Here is a 19518-nt window from a genome sequence, read left to right as displayed (position 1 = left end):
GCCGGCTCGACATGAGTAGTTAGAAGTGAAACATGTTGGTGCGCGGAATAGACATATTACACCACACTACTACAAACATGATCTCCGCCAACTTAGCCATAGTAGGGAAAAAAAAACTTAATGGACGGATAATATGTAGACAAGTGCTACCACCATGACCAAGCTTCATGGTGGATTTAATTAAGCCGTTTTAATTACCCTACGTAATATTTAGTATGCGTGGTTACGTATACACATATCAGCCAGAATATTATGACCACCGATCTACTGTAGTTATAAACCCCTCCAGGAGACAGTCATTCTTCGTCAGGTGCTGCTGCTGAGAGCTACTTACAGATGCACGCTGCATGTAGTATCAGCGAGCTTGCTGTCCGTGTATAGAATGAGGAAGGCGCGCGAACTATCTGAGTTTGACAGAGAGCAAATTGTGATGGCCCGGAAGCTCGGCAGGAGCATTTCAGAAACTGCACGACTCGTCGGGGGTTCGAAGAGTGCTGCAGTGAGGGTCAACACGTGGCGCAACCAAGATGAAACCATGTCCAGATGTCGTGGGGTTGGGCAGCCATACCTCATTACAAATGTCGGCGTCGTAGGATGGGCAGACTCGTAAAACAGGACAGGCAGCCAACTGTGGCGACACTAACATCAGACTTTAATGCTGGGCGGAGTACAAGTGTGTCTGAACACAGTGCACCGGACACTCCTCACTATGGACCTCTGCAGCTGACGACCGATGCATGTGCCAACATTACTACCACAACATCGCCAACTATGACTGGAATCAGCACGTAACCGTCGGCACTGGACGTTGAAACAGTGTCAGAGCATGGTCTGATAAATTCCGATACATTTTTCATCATGCCGAAGGGAAGGCGCTTATCAATCATCATTCGGGTGAACAGCTACTTGACACCCGTTCTGCGGGACGGAGACAAGTTTATGGTCTGGGGAACATTCACGTGGTCCTCCATGGGTCCAGTGGACCTCATGCAAGGCAGCATGACGGGAAGGAGTATCGTACACTGGTTGGGTTGCAGATCACGTACACCCCTTTGTGATCATCATATCCCGGCAAGGGTATTTTTCAACAAGATAATGCGCCATGTCACAAGTTCAGGTGTCTGACGGAGTGGTACTAGGAACACAGTCACGAGTTCCAACTGATGAGCTGACCCCCCCCCCCCCCCCCCCGCAACTCGGCAAATCTAAATCCGATCGAACACATCTGGGATGTGATTGAAAGTGACGTCAGAGTTTATTGCCCCCCTCCCTAAAATTTATGGGAATTAGGTGACGCGTGTGCGCAAATGTGGTACCAGCTCACTCCAGCAACCTACCAAGATCTCATTGCTTTCATGCCACGATGTATCGCCACTGTCACTATTACCTGTTCCAAAGGTGGACTTATCGCCTATTAGGTAGGCGAAAGTAATGTTCTGGCCGATCAGTGTATTGCGAGGCGCTACAGTGCTCAGTGAGGTCAAGTTCAGATGAAGTTCATTTTTTCCTGCACTGTTTTCTCTGTAGCGAGATTCACCAGCACAGCATGTTTTCGTGTCTTGTTTCAATTACGTATGCCATCAGGGAACGCACATTTCAGTCCGACGGTATCCTTCGCGCAGAGAAAAGAATAGCTACGAAGACAAAACAGGTGAAGTGTTAAATGTTTCTAAGTTAGGAAATTGTGAAAGAAATTAATTCTTTTGTAAAACAAGACACTAGTATTTTCGTTGCCGCCTCAAAATATTTCACCATTTGCTTACGGATAAAACTACTTGACCGTAGGTGTTGTGGCCTATATTTCGCGGTGTGCAGACCAATGGCTGTTTGTTTTCCTTGCGGTGTATTTTCTGCCCTGCCGCCGGAATTTGAGCAATAAACTGTGCGCAGCGAGAGACGTAAATGTTCCAACTCGGCGAACAATGGGTCAGGATGAAAGGGATTTATTGCCTTTCGCGTCTAAACTGGTCAAAAAATAGCCAGATTTTATGACGTGGCGATGGTGGCAGCCGGACGCGCTACAGTTTCGATTCTCCCTGCCTTCCGCTCCTCCATCTGTGTCGAGATAAATAAATGTGTGTGTGTGTGTGTGTGTGTGTGTGTGTGTGTGTGTGTGTGTGTGTGTGTGTGTGTGTGTGTGTGAGAGAGAGAGAGAGAGAGAGAGAGAGAGAGAGAGAGAGAGAGAGAGAGAGAGCGAGCGAGAGCGAGAGGCGCCTCTCGGCGGTGCGGTATCTTTATATCAAAGGCCGTGTCGGAGTGTCGTCGCTGGGGATAACTCCTCGCCGGAGCCCACTTGTCGCTGTTTACCGCTCTCTGCAACCGTCTCGCCATGGCTCTGCGCGTTGCCCGTAAATTCAGTCTGTCTTCTCTTCTGTACACAGCGGCCGGAAGTTAGCCTGCCTATCAAACGTCTTGCGTAGAGATGGAAATTTTTTCTCAAGTATCGATCGATTTATCGATGCTGACGAAATCTCGGGTTTTCTTTCTCGACGTTTGTTTACAAATGTTGGGATCGGGATTCGTTTCACGTACCCAGTTTCCGCGGTACCACAGTAATTATATTAAAGTTGTCAAGTTCGATTCAGAAAAATTAGTTATTCAAATTTGTTCGGTGAGAGCTCTGTCTTCGTTGATTTACGCACAAATTTTAACCGAAAAATTAGTTTAATTTTTAGAAAAATATCAACAGTTCAGTCGCCTATAAAGAAAATTTATAGAGCCGGTTAATTACACTACTTACTTTAAAACAGGTTATTTCTTATTTGAAATCTGTAATAACCTCATAGGTATAATCTGTTCTTTAAAGCAATCATTGGCGTCTGGCCTATCCGTAGAATAGATTAGAATTATTTTATGCCAATTGGTCTGTAGTGAGGAGGTCCTCCAGGATGTAGAAATGTCAGAAAAACAATAATACATGACAAATATTTACAACTCAAATAAGCTAATGTACCATTCCACAGGTCCCAAGGGGAATGATCGCCACACACTTATTTACAATGAACACATTACTTCACTGAAATTGTGCAGAAGTTATATATATATATATATATATATATATATATATATATATATATATATATTACACCAATCAGTTGGTTCTACTGAGAAATTCATCAATGGAGTAGGAGGAGCTGGCCACCAATAAATCCTTCAGGCTTCTCGATATATATCGATCTGACCGAAAATTCTTGGTAGATTTGCACTTTTCTCCTCCTGGATGGGCACCGCAGTCTCGATAAATTAATGAGACATCATTGTACCGTGCTGCATTTCAAAAATATAAGTCATTCAGTACCACTGGTTTCAGGGATGGCCCGTTTCACGTGCATCCATAACAGATGTGGCCACATTTTCCTCGTCTCGTCCGTACAAAAATCGCGTGCCATATGTTATCGTGCATAGCACTGTTGTCAAAGTGCTTGATGTAAAATATAAAATACACGGAATGGTGGTGGCTGTGAAAACTGTAACATTAACACTATTAGTACGCAACATCTAACCAGTAAAAACGAAAAGACAAATCTTGTGATGCTTATATGCAAAACGCACCCCCACGCAACACAATAACTCACGAACGCGCGAGACATAATTTTGAGGAGCGACGAGGACGAGGTATCCACATCTGTCATGGATGCGCTTGAAAATGGACCATGTTCGAAACTAGTAATACTGAATAATGCCAGGTGGAATTACGTCTTCCTCAGATTTGAACTGAAAGTAAAGTCAGTAAAAGAGAATAACAATCGTGTATTTAGTCGCTCGCTCAGTGACAATACTAGGACAGAAGCGGAAGATGACAGACTGCAGAAACACTGAAGATCTTAATACAGTCCAGCCTTTCAATCAACAGCAAAATGGCAGATAATGAGAAAAGTGATTACGGTATAGAAAATAAACTAAAATCGCTGAGCATTTGGAGCTGTAAAGATATGTGAGATTTGATACAGACTCTGCGAAATAACTTGTTCGCCGTCTGGCAGCAGTTATCGTAGCTCTCTGGATCTCTGAAGAGTGTCAAGCGATTGTAAAAAACGTGTAGGCGTTTCCGTTTTCGAGAATTCTTACGTTATTCGTCTCGAAATATGCAGTTAGCACATTGATTTTGACCAGACATACAGGGTCAGCGTTATAGGCCTGTAATTGTGGGCATACGCCCGACGAGTCCCAGTGTAAGCATGGTGTTGGAAATGATAAAGGCTCTGTAAAATATGCTGAGTTTGTGTGTGTCTCCCACGCCGTGTGCGATTTAACTTCCAGACGACTATGATACAAAAGACACAAATTTGACATGTCAGCTTGTTAGATCCACGAAATAAGTTCTCCAGTATTTCAGCTATACGAAATTCATTGTATTTGTTAGTGTGTTGATACAGTTCGTATTAATGCGTAGAAAAGCAAATGGCATGATAATTAAGTCACTGCAGTGTTGTTCAAGATTTTCCAAGATTCCCCACATCAGTGGCGTTGTTACTTTAGACTTCATTGTGTACAACAATGCGTCGCTCACTTGGGACGTGACGGGGATGATCTGGACCTGGATAGAAACAACACGTCGTATTAACGGCTCGTCTGGTACACCAGGCATTCTCAGTGTGGTTTTTAGGTGGTTCTCGTTTAGCCTAATGCTAGTCTCATTTCCCAATCACCGCCTCAAAAAATAGGATACAAAGACGGTTAACATATGGAAACGTGTATATCGTTCGGACACCTGGCGCATAAAGCTACGATCTCTCGGGTTAAATGACAGCCATGGCGACGGAAAGAACGTCCAGCCCCAAAGTTAAAATAAATTAATTGGCCAAAACAAGAAAAGCCTGTATGCATGGGATAAATGCTTGGAAAGAGGGGGCAAGACATTGTTCCTTTAAAAAAAGGCCACGGCTTTAGTGGTCTGTTCTTGTCCCATTCGACGTCGTGCTTCATTTCTAGCAATGTCGGCGACGGAATGTTAAACCTTAATCCTACTTAATTCTACAGAAGCAGAAGAGATTCCATATTCAATTAATCCGTTATGGAGAAAAGACTCATTTCTTAGCATTTGCTAGACACATGTCAACAGCCTGTCCAAAGAGACTCCAGGTTGAGTGACCATAAACGTACACTTCCGTGAAACAAACCTATTCGCAAAACTTTCTGCGTAGTGTTGGCTCCTGGCAAAACCCACTTCAGCCACCTCTCCTTCGGCGAGGTCTTTGAAACGAGATAGAGCAGTTTTTTTACGAATCCTTTCAGGTGTTGTCCTTTGATTATCGGTAATGACGTGTTTATAGTCTCTTCAGAGGAGTTTTCGGTTCCAGAAAATGAAAGAATTATCTTTTGGTAACAAAAGAAAGAGTACGGGGAATAGTTAACAGTTGTCATTTGGGGTTTAGCATGAAACTTGCATAAATCTACACTCACGGAGCTGTGTGTGGCGGCTTGTGTAACACTTGTCACCCCCCCCCCCCCCTTTACCTCCTGTTCCAATCGCGAACAATACCCGGAAGAAAAAGTGATGGAAGCCTCCGTGTGCGTTCAAGATTATCTGATTATATTTTCGGGAGACGCACAGAAGAACCAATGCGTTGACTGATTCATCTCGGAACTTAGGTTCTCCGAATTTTAACTGGAAATCACATGTGATGCACGACGCCGGCTTGTAGCGTCTGTCCCTGCAGTGATGATTGCGCGCTTACTAAACGAAACCCGCCGCCCTTCTTAGGACAGATGGAGGAAACAGAGAAGATCCAATCTAATAAGGCTCCCAGACTGACAAGCAGTATTAAAAAGTGCCGGCCGAACGATTTTTTTAAGGCCCTTGACATACGGACCGTGCTTTCGCACGTCAACTTTGAGCGTGCAGAGTTCAGCGTGCTGCTGAACACCCGGAAACTGTGCAACCTTTGCTTACAGTATGTGCCCCAAGATGGTGTACGTGATCGCAGTGCGCTGCTGCGGCAGATGTCAGCTATATCTGGCTCACAAATCACACTCTTGTCGAAATGGACCGGTATAACATTCAACGTCAGCTCTTTAAAACCCATATTTCTTCCCTTGTCCTTATGCCAGTCATGTTTTTATTTCTGTAGTATGTCAATAAAAACTTCACTATCCATGAACATGTTAGAAGGTAGAAAGGAACGAACCGTGTCCGGTCAGTGAGGACATTGGCTTATAAAAGTTCCGTTGCAGATAGTACGGTACAAATTTACAATAGTTGTTCTCATAAGATAAGAATGATTTCATCATTCGTACTTTTTACTAAAACCCTAAGAACACGTAAGAATGATCACTGTTCATATTCAGTAGCAGAATCTGTACAACATGTGAAATACAAAGTTTGAAACGAGAAAGTGCAACATATCTTACTGTAAGTGGCACAAGCTGTCTTGTAGATAAAGCCATTCGAACCAACTCTTCCCTCAGAAAGAGCGTACTTACATTTACTTAACATAGAATATACTTCCATTAAAATAATTGCAATGTATCAAAACCAATTAGGAAACGCGAAGGTTGGTAAAAAAAATTGAAATCAGTGAGACGCGAACTAATACCACATCATCTGTTGACTTTAATTCCTGCGCCCCTACTGTTTACGCTATACCGACCATGAATTATTTACTACCGTACTTAGCAACTCATCATCTTCTAAACATTTAATTGCAACAAATTTTCCAAGAACAATGCGTTTTTGATGGATCCGCGATGTGCCGTTGCCTTGAAACTGCATACTTTCATAATACGCAAGTTACAGTAATTCATTAACCACAAATATGGAATTTCCCGTCATATTATTACAACAAATCGTACAATCAACAACAGGTTTGTGAGAGATCAATTTCCTGGTGCTTAGACACGGCATATTACATACTGTTTTCAACTGAAAAGCCAATATGGCGTCTCACGTACTCTGTACTGAAGAGGGATGGCGTCATGTGACGTAGGTGACGTTCTTCCATCTCATTGGTCTACGTTTAGAGGCACAGTCAAAATATTTGACATGCTAGATATTGCCCTGCACGATCGCGAATACTCTCGAGCGTGCTTTTTGCCAGATATGACGTCAGAAAGGCGGCATGCTCAACGCTCAACGTTGGAATTCACGGTCCGGCTTGGGCCAAGTCATTTGTGGATGGGCTACAGTTCCCGATTAGTTTCGTGTGACTGTTTCACTTCGAACGCACATTCCCAGATAATTAATGCGTGTGTCTGCTTCCAGTGACTGTTCGGCAGTCGTGTAATCTTACAGTAGCGGGTAATTTTTCCTATACATGCAATGATTTGTTGAGGATCAAATGTCAATTTCTAAATCAACCAAACGTTGATTCAGTGTAGGTCGTTCGGCATTTCACTTCAGTTTTCTCAAAATGCCAGCGTCATCGGCGATCAGCCTCGCGGAGCTTCAGACGTTATCTGTTAGTTACTGTCCACAATATAAATTAATGACCTGAAATATAATAAGTTTTACAGGAGTAACATGGTTCATGTAGATGAGAACTGTAATACATTTTTCAGTCTAGAGAAGGTCTTCATCCAGCCCTGGTAGTCAAATAAGTGGTGGTTGGTCTAACGAAAAGCGCAACTAGCATCAACATTTAGTGTAAGATCTGGATTAGAGAGACTCTGAGCTGAGGTGGTCAGCTTAGGCGAACTCCGTATCAGCGCACGGTCTGGTATCTGCAGACTACTTCCCTGCGGACGACGTGCAAATAAAACGTGATAAGACCGACTCCCTTCCGGTAAACAGTCTGCACTCGCTAGCTATCACGTTTAGCATACACGCGAGATGATACGTGATGAATCAAAACTTGCTAGCGTTCTTGGAAACTACACTACACAATGGAAGGTAAACGGCTTCTAAGAAGATAGGAGCGGAAATATTGTTGGGGTGAATGTCGCAGTGTGTGCCGTACACATCTACAAACAACATGAGTCACTGCGCTGCGTTTAATATTTGCTCGATTTGTAACAGGACAGTTGTTTCCAGTGAGCTTTAGAAACCAGCTGCGGCTGTTGTGACCATTTTGGCTTTCCAGTATTAAGATAATTTCGTATACTTCAACAAAACGAAATGAACATAAGAGGACGCCTTATGCGAATCAGCAATATTTTAAAACGATGGTGTATAATGAATTATTACTCGTAACGTGTTTTTCATTTCTATTGACTTCTGTGGAGATTCAATGGAGACAAGACCTAATTTCGCCAGTGGTGCAGCTAGAGGTTTTTTAAAAAATATAAATTTGTACAGAGCATAGAGTAACACACTAAATGGTCCCTGGAAAAAATCTTTTAAATTAATGAGGAAATAAAGTATTGAATGGTACATAGACACGAAATTGTTTTGAAGTGAAATTGGTACGAGGGTGAGTCAAATGAAAACCATAAGTATGTTTTAAAATATTATTTATTGCGCAGAAGTGGTACAAAGCTGTATCACTTTTCAAAATAATCTCCCCCACGCTCAATGAAAGTCCTCCAGCGCTTACAAAGTGCATAAATTCCTTCAGAAAAAAATTCTTTTGGTAGTCTGCGCAACGACTCATGCACCGCGTGGCGTACCTCTTCATCAGAACGGAACTTCGTTCCTCCCATTGCGTCTTTGAGTGGCTCAAACACATGGGAATCACTTGGGGGTAAGGTCTAGGTTACTCGCTCTATTCGTTTCCGGTTGGTGGAAGTGAACCCAGGTTTCGTCCCCAGTGACGATTCTTGCAAGGAAGCCATCACCTTCTCGTTCAAAGCGCCGAAGTAGTTCTTCACAAGCATCAACACGTCGTTCTCTCATTTCAGGAGTCGGCTGCCGTGGCATCTGGCTTGCAGACACTTCGTGAAACTGGAGCACATCATGCATAATGTGGTGTGCTGACCCATGACTAATCTGTAAACATGCTGCAATGTCATTCAGTGTCACTCGGCGGTTTTCCTTCACTATGGCTTCAACTGCTGCAGTGTTCTGTGGAGTCACAACTCCTAGACGAGGAGCATCTTCCACTGGAGTCACACCATCTGCGAAATTCCTACTCCATTCGTAGATTTTGCTACCATGACAAACATGCATCACCATACTGAACCTTCATTCGATGAATTTCAATAGGTGTCACACCTTCACTACGCAAAAACCGAATAACAGAACGCTGTTCTTCCCTGGTGCAAGTCGCAAGTGGGGCGGCCATATTTATACTGACACTGCGACGGTATGTGTGCATCTGCACTATGCTGCCACCTACAGGCCATTCTGAACGCTGCTTGTAGCACGCTTACCAACTTACAGGATAACGGCGCGAAATTTCGATTTGTTGTTAAAAAATTTAAGGTTTATATTTGACTCACCCTCGTATATCTTCTAGTTATAGGCTCAGGTTACAAGTCATGGGATACCAATATCCACGTATACAGATTACGGTAGTATCGTGTACACAAAGCATGAAAGGGCAGCGCATTGGCAGAGCTGTCATTTGTACTCAGGTGACTCTAGTGAAAATGTATCTGACGTGATTACGGCCGCACAACGGGAATTAAAAACTTCTTATGCGGAATGGTAGTTGTACCTAGACGCACGGTACCTATCACCACGGACAACGCAGTGGCAGACGACCTTTACTTAATAACTGAGAGCAGCGGTGTTTGCATGGAGTTATCAGTGCTAACAGACAAGCAACACTGCGTGAAGCAAAACTGCGTGAAGCAACCGCTGAACTAAATGTGAAACGTACGACGTATCCCCTAGGAGAGTGCAGCGGAAATGGCGTCAATGAGCTATGGTAGATGATGACCGAAGCGAGTGCCTTTGCTAACAGCATGACATTGCTTTTAGCGGCTCTCTTGGGCCCGTGACCATACCGTTGAGACTCCCGATAACTGGAAAACCGTGGTCTGGTCAGATGAGTCTAGGGTTTCAATTGGTAGGAGCTGATGGTAGTGGTAGTGTTAGTGTGTGGAAGAACCATCAAAACCATGGACTCAGGTTGTCAACAAAGTATTGTGCAAGCTGGTGATGGCTCCAGGATGGTGTAGGCTGTGTTTACATGGAATGGACTGGGTCCTCTGGTCCAACCGAACCGGTCATTGAATGGAAATGGTTATGTTCGGCTACTTGGAGACCATTTGCAGCCATTCATGAATTTCGTGTTATAGACGCAAATGCACTTTTGTCACCGGGCCACAATTTTTCGCGATTGATTTGAAGAACATTCTGGAGGAAATGATTTTCCCCCCAAGATAGTCATGCCGGCCGCGGTGGTCTAGCGGTTCTAGGCGCTCAGTCCGGAACCGAGGGACTGCTACGGTCGCAGGTTCGAATCCTGCCTCGGGCATGGATGTGTGTGATGTCCTTAGGTTAGTTAGGTTTAAGTAGTTCTAAGTTCTAGGGGACTGATGACCACAGATGTTAAGTCCCATAGTGCTCAGAGCCATTTGAACCATTTGAACCCAAGATAGTCAGAAATGAATCCCATCGAACATTTGTGGGATATAATACTGTGGTCAGTTCGTGCACTAAATACTGCACCGCAACACTTTAGGAAGTATGTACGGCCATTGAGACAGCATTGCTCAATATTTCTGTAAGAGACTTCAAACAACTTGAGTCCATGCCACGTTGAGTCACTGCACTTCTTTTGCTGGTGTCTTGTCTCGCGGTTTCGCAGGGTCGGCATGGTTTGGATCGTATTTGGCAATGTTAGTTTTTAAGGGGTGGTTGGATGTCCTTCCTGCCGCCACGCCATCCACACCTCTTCCCCCCCCTCCTCCCCCTCCTCCTCCAAAGGACGGAATTAGTGTACCCCAGCTGTCTGTCCATGGAATAGTGCGTACGTTCAGATATTTGCGAGTAGGGTAACAGGCGGAATGTGGGGACCAGCCGGATATTCACCTACCAGAATGTGGAAAACCGCCTAAAAAAACACATCCAGGCTGGCCAGCAAACTGACCGGCGCGCCTATCCGGGTCTAGGAAGCAGCGTATTAGCGGTCGCTGCTAATGTAACGGTTGTTGAGATAGTGCAATACCCTGGCAAAAGGGGGTCCCTCGCGATATTAGGGTGTATCCCATGATTGTACCCATGTCAGTGCACGATAGCTTTCTTGAGATAGAGATTAACTACTAAGTAAATTTGGCTCTTTCGCCTGACACAGTCCACGTCGTGGTAGCTCTCCGTAGTATGAATCTCCACGTATTAATAGATGGTCTAGCGTATGTGAGGGTTACAGTGTGTTAAGCCAGTGTCAGTAGTTCAGTTCCCATGCAGAAGAATAGAGGTGATACTAGTGCGGAATCGGTGTTTTAAACTGTCTTAGTGTCTTGTGCACAGTGAGTTGCTGATCGCTGCTCAATTCTCACTAATAGAATAGCTGAGTTAAATAACTTGCTGACGTTGGGTTTCATATGAGTTGGAGAGCAACAATTACTTATCGTCTGACGGTGACTGGCTAAACTGCTACGCTGAATCGCGTTAGATTGTGCTGTTCTGTTTCGGGCTTTTAAAATCGGTCGCATTGACTCATTTTAATAACTTGACGCACCACATATTCGCTAAATTTGTACTAAGATAATGTTAACTTCTTCCCCGTCTCCTCACAGTCATCATCACGATTCAATGGTAATCGAAGTTTCACGTTCCTCGTGATCAGCTCGTTTGTCTGTAATTTCTAAGGAACACAAAGAATTTTCAAACGTCTGCCATAAATAGTATCGAAGGTTTAGGTTTGGTTTGGCTCAGCTATCATAGCATCAGTGGTTGCCGTTATGTCTCCAATGCTGATAAGTGGAACCGTGACATTTACACAGTGAAACTGTGGAATTTTTTACAGACACACACTGTGTGTAAAATTACTTCCATAAGCTTGCTTATGCTGCAGAAGAGGCGAGTAGGAACAGTCACCAGCGGTACAAGCTGTCGTATATACATACGGATTAAAAGCAGGGGAGGTGGCTAGGAGCCAGGAAACATAGTCCAGACGGGCAGACGAATGACCTGACGCTGTTTAAGACCGCGTTTTGAGCTCGCCTCATCTCCAGCCACCTCGCTGCTCCGACGAAAGAAGTCACTAACCCACGGCCCGTGTGGGAAATGGAGAGCGGCGGGGAACGACTTGTGGTTAACAAAATAAATACCTACTGTGCTGTGTACATGTACTTGCAGCAGGGACGCAGCTCACTATTGGATATTGGAAGACTGCCAGACGCAAAATTACACACACACACACACACACACACACACACACACACACACACACACACACACGAACCAGCCCTTAGGGTGACTGACAGAAACAACAATTAGGTATTACTCGACAATTTTATTGCACCTGTTAGTGAAGGCGCTTCGGACGGAGTATTGTGAGTTTTGATCTTGATATTTCGCGAGGACACGCTGAACCATATGATTGTACATGCACAGCTGTCCTGGAACCCTTCACAGTGTGATGCGCTTCCCTTACAAGCCACTGTGCTTGTTTACAGTAACGTCACGCCTTTTTCTCACAACGACCACGGTAGGTCGAGTGCAATAGTAGTGTGGTCGGGTGATACTGACGGAGTTGTCTTGCACTGGGTTGTCGCCACGTCACGATTGTTCTGATAATTCCACTTTGTGGAACAGTTCCAGGAAAGAGCGTAAAATATGCGGATACACCTGCTTCAGCTAGAGAGTTACGGTGTAACCTCCGTTGTCAATTAAGACTCCCGTCGGAGACACGAAACAGGCGTCTCCGACGTAAACAACCAGTCTGCCGCCCGTTACGCTTATTGACCGTCGTTTCCGTTTCAATGTCCCATAAAAATAACTAGCAGCAGAAAGAAATCAGGCTCCAATTTACCAACAGCCAAAGCAAACAGTATCCAGGAGTCCGGTGATCTTGTGTGTGTGTGTGTGTGTGTGTGTGTGTGTGTGTGTGTGTGTGTGTGTGTGTCACTCCCGCGGCGTCTAGGCGAGTCTTTTTTGTCGCGCAGCGGAGTTCTTTTTGTCGCCGCAGCAGCCGCCCTTCCGCTGGGGTAATTCGGCGTATTTTATTCATTTTGTGTTCTGCGCTGGAGCCAGACAGGAAACCCACCGGTATAAATAGCGGCGGCCCGACTGCACGTGGCGCCCCGCCGGGCGTAAACACGTGTCGTCGCGCCTTCGCGACCACCCTGCCGCTACTTGCTATGACAACACAGCTTTCGCACTAGGGGATTCCCCCTGTCGTCGGGCCTGTAGTACATTACTAGACAAGCACTCGAGAATCTCAGCGAGATCATCGGACGACCGGAATAAATCGCCGCCATTGATTGGTACCGTTTGCTTCCATATAGCTGCCAGTTTCAAACAGCGAGAAAAATTGCGTTTAATGCGCCTCTTTCATAAGACGCCGCTGAAATGTTTAACTTCAGTTGCTCGTCAATTAATTACGCGTATTACGTTTGACTTTATACTTCAGATACAATGTACTCTAATAAATTCTTGTAACATATATCTGCAGCAGGTACGAGTTACTTAAAGGTCGTAATTTGCTGATGATCGCTGTAGAAGTTCAGCTATTACCGTTTGGACGCTACGCCATTGTCAAGCATGTACAAACTTATGACGAATCAGGAACATGTAATACAGAGACAATAATAGTATGAACAAACACTAGAATTTGCGATGCGCACTCAAGGATGAATCATCTGAATTCCGTGCAATCCCCATCCACCTCTCCACCGCCGTCACACCCTCCACGCCCCATTTGCAATTTCACTTTTTTATTTTCTGACCAAATAAAGTTTTACTCTTTCCGACGACCCCAATACTTTGGATTTTCATGACTTGTTAACTTTTTCGTTACTCAGTATTACGACAGAATACACTGCTGAGTGAAAACATTTTGATCACTCGCTTAATAGCTTGTTTGTCCGTCTTTGCAAAGAAACAAAACACACAGTCTGCTTACCACGAATAAAACAGTTTCTTGGTAGGTTCGTGGAGATACGTGGCATTAGATGTCAAGTTACACGCGTAACTAACGGGCCGCCGATTTGTGTACGCGGTGACGGCGCCCTATAGTGATCCAGATGGGTTCCATAGGATTTGGTCGCCTAGACATCAACGTGAGATCACTATAATGCTCGTCCAACCACTGTTACACCGAGCGAGGTGGCGCAGTGGTTAGCACACTGGACTCGCTTTTGGGAGGACGACGGTTCAATCCCGTCTCCGGCCATCCTAAATCGTTTCAAGCGAATGCCGGGATGGTTCCTTTGAAAGGGCACGGCCGATTTCCTTCCCAATCCTTCCCTAACCCGAGCTTGCGCTCCGTCTCTAATGACCTCGTTGTCGACGGGACGTCAAACACTAACCACTAACCACCACCACCACCACCACCACCACCACCACCACCACCACCACCGTTACACGGTTCTGGCTCAGAGAGACTGACAATTATATTGCTGAAAGATGACATTGCAGTCGGTGAAGACATCAAGCATGAAAGGGTGCAGGTGGTTCGCAGCTGTCAGTGTGTCTTCGATTACTACCACAGGTCGCATGCACGCGCAGGAGAATGTCTCCTATAGCATAATACTGGTCCCAACAGCCTTCGTTTTTGGCGCGCTGTACGTTTCGAGCCGCTGTGCACCTCGATGACGGTGTCTGTGGAGACGTCCAACGACCTAATGCAGCAAAAATGTGATTCACCTGAAGAGCCGACGGTTGAATCCCCATGGTCCCATTGCCACTGCAATCATAATTAACCATGTCATTGGGTCAACCTGTGAATCCTTAGGGGGTGGTCTGTTGCGGAGCTCCATCTTCAACAATGTACGGTGAACGGTGTCCTCAGAAACATCTGCACATGCATCAGAGATGCCATGGATCACCATCCATCCTAGTATATAGAGCAGACAAGCATCTGAACCCTGCGTTCTGTTAAGAGTGATGGACGTCCCACCATTTAGCGCCTAATGGTACTTTCTCTGTTGTCCTACCTCTTTCCGTAGATGTTCACGACAGTAGCACATGAACCTTCAACCAGATTCGCCGTTTATGAGATACTCTTTCACAGGCTCTGTGTAATAACAATGTGTCCCGTGTCAAAGTAGCTTATCTCAGTGGATTTCTTAATTTACAGTCTATATCTTCCCAAGGGTGTTGCCTATTCTTGTTTACTCCGCTTGCACACTGTTGTTACACCGTCACTTTCCCGCAACGCCACCAGGCGGCATCCAACGTCGCGGTGTGCAATGGTCACACACACACACACACACACACACACACACACACACACACACACCTTCCTGGATGCAAATACAAACATAAAGACAAACTCGTAGGATACATTTTGAAAAACAATAACATCGTTAGACAACCGCTACTGTCGCAGGTTCGAATCCTGCCTCCGGCATGGATGTGTGTGATGTCCTTAGGTTAGTTAGGTTTAAGTAGTTCTAATTTATAGGGGACTGATGACCTCAGATGTTAAGTCCCATAGTGCTCAGAGCCATTTGAACCATTTTGAACATAGTTAGAACAAAAGCAGAACGAGCTATTGAGAGAAGGAATTTTCACGGACGACCAGGGATATCATCCATGCAGAAGATTATGAATGGTCTGGGACGCGTTACGTTTGCAGAAGCAAAGAGGAAGTCGGCCAGAAGAGGATAATTGCGTATGCTGTAAACCAACTTCAGGGTTGAACGAAGAAGCACGCTAGCTCAGTTTTGCAACAAGCAGACAGTGATCTATACTGGTTAATAACATTGAACTTCCTTAGACCCTAAAACTTCGTCAGTCATTGCGCCATGGGTCTTCTTACTTCAGAACAGTTCTGTATAGTAGTACTTTAAGGATGCGTTGCTAATGGCGGACCACATTAATAACCTTTGGAATCACCTCAATTCTTAAGAAGTTCAAAGAATTGCTAGTGTTGAACGTAGTGTAACTGTTTATTGTATTAGGTAACTTGTTCATGAGGTTATTACACATAACTGGCATATAACTGAACTGTGGGATCAGAAGGGAGCTGCTTCGAGACTGGCCTGCACTTAATGTGAATAAATAATTCAAAATGGAGGTATCAACATGGTATAAAAGGTGTTCTTATACATGATGCCTTTGTTACGTCGGCTTGTATGGCAGTCTAATTTTTATTTTCTTGTCTCTCATTATTATTTAATTATGCATTATAAACATTAATATGTATAGTACAAAGAAATTAGACACAAGAATATAAACTGTATGTCCAGCAAATTTAATGTAATAAGAGTATTACACGGGATGGTTTAGAGAAATGATAGTGATGCGTATATTTTGACAATGGGGTGGAAATTGTTCTCGGAATCGCATTAAAGACGTTTTCCGGTTTATCTAAGTTCGTTCAGGTGAATATTGATGCACTGTCTTTCAGAAACTCAGTGGCGATAGCCTCGTTACTGACTAGATAAACAGTGAGACACAACCTCACGATGCTTTCAGCATCATGTGACACCCACGCGTTTTATGGGGCTCACACTTTAGAACAACTATAAACAATGATGTGAACATCTAGAATTTTGCAGTATAGTGCTGTAAGAAGTTGCATTTAACGGGGTACGCATAAATACTTGCTGTATCTTTATTTGTAAAGTTCTCCACTTGTAGCTAATTGCGATATTTTTGTTTCAGCACGAGCCCCAGCCAACTCCAAGAGGTCACCCTTGACCCAAATATGAACGCGGCAATGGCATGTAAGTAAAGCACTTCACCAGATATCGGTGACAAAGTTGATTGCTTATATTCCTTATTACGCAAGAGCTGTTACAGAAAAATCCAGTGTCTTGTCAGCAGTGGAATGCCAAATAGAAGTTGTATTTGATAGCTAGTAGATGGGCACCTCCGTGTACTAGGGGAAGCAGGGGTCCTGTGATATAACAACACACACTAGCACGTCTGAAAATTTCATCACTAAAAGAGAAAACATGTCAGAAACAAACCTTATTCCATACATGACGCACATGACAGTATGCATATGAAGAAGATTCTAGGGCTGTAGATGATCCCCGACTTGAGAAACACTGGTGACGCAGAACCCACTTCTGTAAGCGGTTCCGCATGGAAGCAGAAGTCATGTGTGTCTTCACGGCTTATCTCCCTCCTCGCAGTTTATATGTAAAACCACAAAGCATCGAGCATGGTTGTTGTAGAGCAATAACGAACAAGCCGATGGGAGACATGTCCAGCTGATGTCTAGGCCAAGTAACAGTCGTACACTTCCTTCATTGAGGAAGGTTTTCACATTTCTCCCACGAGGCCAGGCACTGTCATGCTGGAATTTAGGCTGCTGGGCTTTTTAAAGATAGTGTGCTGCCTCGAGCTCTTCAATGTCCAGCAGTTGCTGTATCTAATTGCTTTCCCAATCAACAATTCCTTTGCCAAGGCATCTTCTTCTTACGAACTGTACCCTATTTTTAGTGATTTGATGCAGTTTTTTTATCTCTTATGTATTGATTGCTGATCGTAAGTGGTCATTTTGATACGCTTCTTGGTCTTCAATTTTGTCTTCTTTGTAGCCGTAGGCTTTTTAGAGAGGTGGTTGCTTTCATCACGTATGTTACTACGTGTCCCGTAGACCCACACAGAGTCTTTAGCGGTCTTTCTCTTTATTCCGCTGTCCTAAGAGGCTTATTAAGGAATTCTGAGACTTTCCTCACTGTGAAGCTCCCAGACCTTTGCCAGGAATTGTCTAATTACTGCTTCTTCCTTAACTGTTTGGTAGAGAAAGCATGTTGGGAAGTCTCTTGATACGTGGAACGTGCGTTGTAGTGTCTTCTTTTAGAGTCGTAGGGGTTTCACATCAAGAAACTTCGCTGCTCTGGCCACAGACAGGGCGTAAATAGTCCACCACAAACTGGATACCGCACTGTAAATTCGCAGCGGACAGGGCTGACCTTTCATAAATTAGTGGGTAGAGTTCGCCCAGGATTACACACTGCGTCAACATGCTGCCTCCACGCAAAGTGTCGTAGGTTTCGAGTTTCTTACCTCTTGGTAAGCAGGGGTGTCCTGGTTTAGGCTCCACTTAATTCTACTCGCCGTTGTTCGCTACGCCCCTGAACGGCGTAACCTACCAGATTGCGGTCATTATGGGGACGTGTAACCATTCAGAAAGCTCTAATCTGCTTAGTATGAAGCAAAATGAAGTGTGTTTAAAGTTTACTCAATCGCCAGTCCTGTAGGAAGCGTCTGAACTGTGGACGCAAACAGGTCCACGCTCATTGTAATGCTCTTGCGTCGATTGAAAACTGCACACAGTGATACATGAAATTAGGTTTCGGCAATGAATAAGTGACGTCTTGCTAAGAACGATATTTCGGTGTAGCCGAAGGCGTCAGTGATAAACAAAATCCTTTTTAGAAGCCTTTAATTTTCTGGCACAGTCACATATAATTTAAACAAGAAATTGTGAATGTGCATCTCTGTGTTGGAGACTGAATAACTGATTCCTTCTTATAACCTACAAATCGCCAGCGACGACCGAATCCGTAATTTATTGTTCACATTATGTTGTTGTGCCAGAAAACAACTATTTTTAGAAGATAAGGCACTTATATACACTCGTAGATATTTAGGACGACTTTTGGTCTGAAAGACAAAGCAAACTATTTGCATGGTATACTCTTGCTAGATAAAAAATTGAAGTTCTACTGTTGTGTTGTGTTCTTCGGTGCTAACACTGGTTTGATTGAGCGCTTCACGCTAATCTTACACTGCATAAGACTGTGCAATCAAGGTCAGTTCGACACTTTCATTGTAGGCAAGACTTGCTTTTTGCACCCCTGCCTTACGCGCTCATCCGCCTCCGCTATCTACTACGGAATTGACGATTCCTTGATGCCCCTAGAAGTGTCCTATCAGCCGATCCCTTTTTTTTTTTTTTTTAGTCGAGGTGTACAGAATATTTTTTCTCGATGTAATGTCTCACTCCTGTGTATGCCATGTACGCATCTGATCTTTGGCATTCATCTTTAGCACCACATTTCAAAATCTTCTGCTCTTTCCTTGCATGAATTGTGTATTGTCGACGTTTCACATGCATACAATGCTACGTTCCATTTAAATATTTTCATAAAGTACGTCCGAAAACTTTATATGAGATACTAACATCTTTCTGTTTCTCAGGAACGCTTTTCTTATTATTGTCTGCATTTCATACCCCCTCTATTTCGCCTTTGCTGCGCAATTAATGAAACTCAACTTCTCCCATTGTCTCAGTTCGTTATGTAATTCTCTTAGCATCGCCTTATTTAATTCAGCTACGTCCTTTAACCGTTCACTTTTATTGATTATCCTCTTATACTGTAATATCTTTTTAATACATTATTCATTCAGTTCAACTGATCTTCTAACTTCTTTTTCATCTGTGACATAATTACAACGTTTTCAGCACAACATCCCAAATTTTTATTTCTTCCCCCTAAACTTTAATTTCTCTTTAGCTTCCCTTCCAGTTTTCTCAGTTTACATGTAGAATAAAATGAGGGAAACTTAAGCATCTGCCTAACTCCATTCTCGGCTACTGCTTTCATTCATGCCCTTAGACGCTT

General features: G+C 44.1%; 1 protein-coding gene across 6 annotated transcripts in view; it reads left to right on the top strand.

The window, feature by feature from the left end:
- Nucleotides 1-19518, top strand: part of LOC126273053 (centrosomin-like) — a 420328-nt gene that overhangs the window by 195981 nt on the left and 204829 nt on the right. For all 6 annotated transcript variants that reach the window (XM_049976456.1, XM_049976455.1, XM_049976451.1 and 3 more), the window contains exon 2: nt 16601-16662. In XM_049976456.1, the coding sequence (XP_049832413.1) occupies nt 16601-16662 (62 nt within the window). The remainder of the gene's footprint in view (nt 1-16600; nt 16663-19518) is intronic.

This window comes from Schistocerca gregaria, chromosome 5 (assembly GCF_023897955.1).
Source record: "Schistocerca gregaria isolate iqSchGreg1 chromosome 5, iqSchGreg1.2, whole genome shotgun sequence".
In the NCBI taxonomy this organism is placed as follows: Eukaryota; Metazoa; Arthropoda; class Insecta; order Orthoptera; family Acrididae; genus Schistocerca; species Schistocerca gregaria.
The sequence above is the reverse complement of the archived record's forward strand: the minus strand, read 5'-3'. Positions and strand labels throughout refer to the sequence as shown.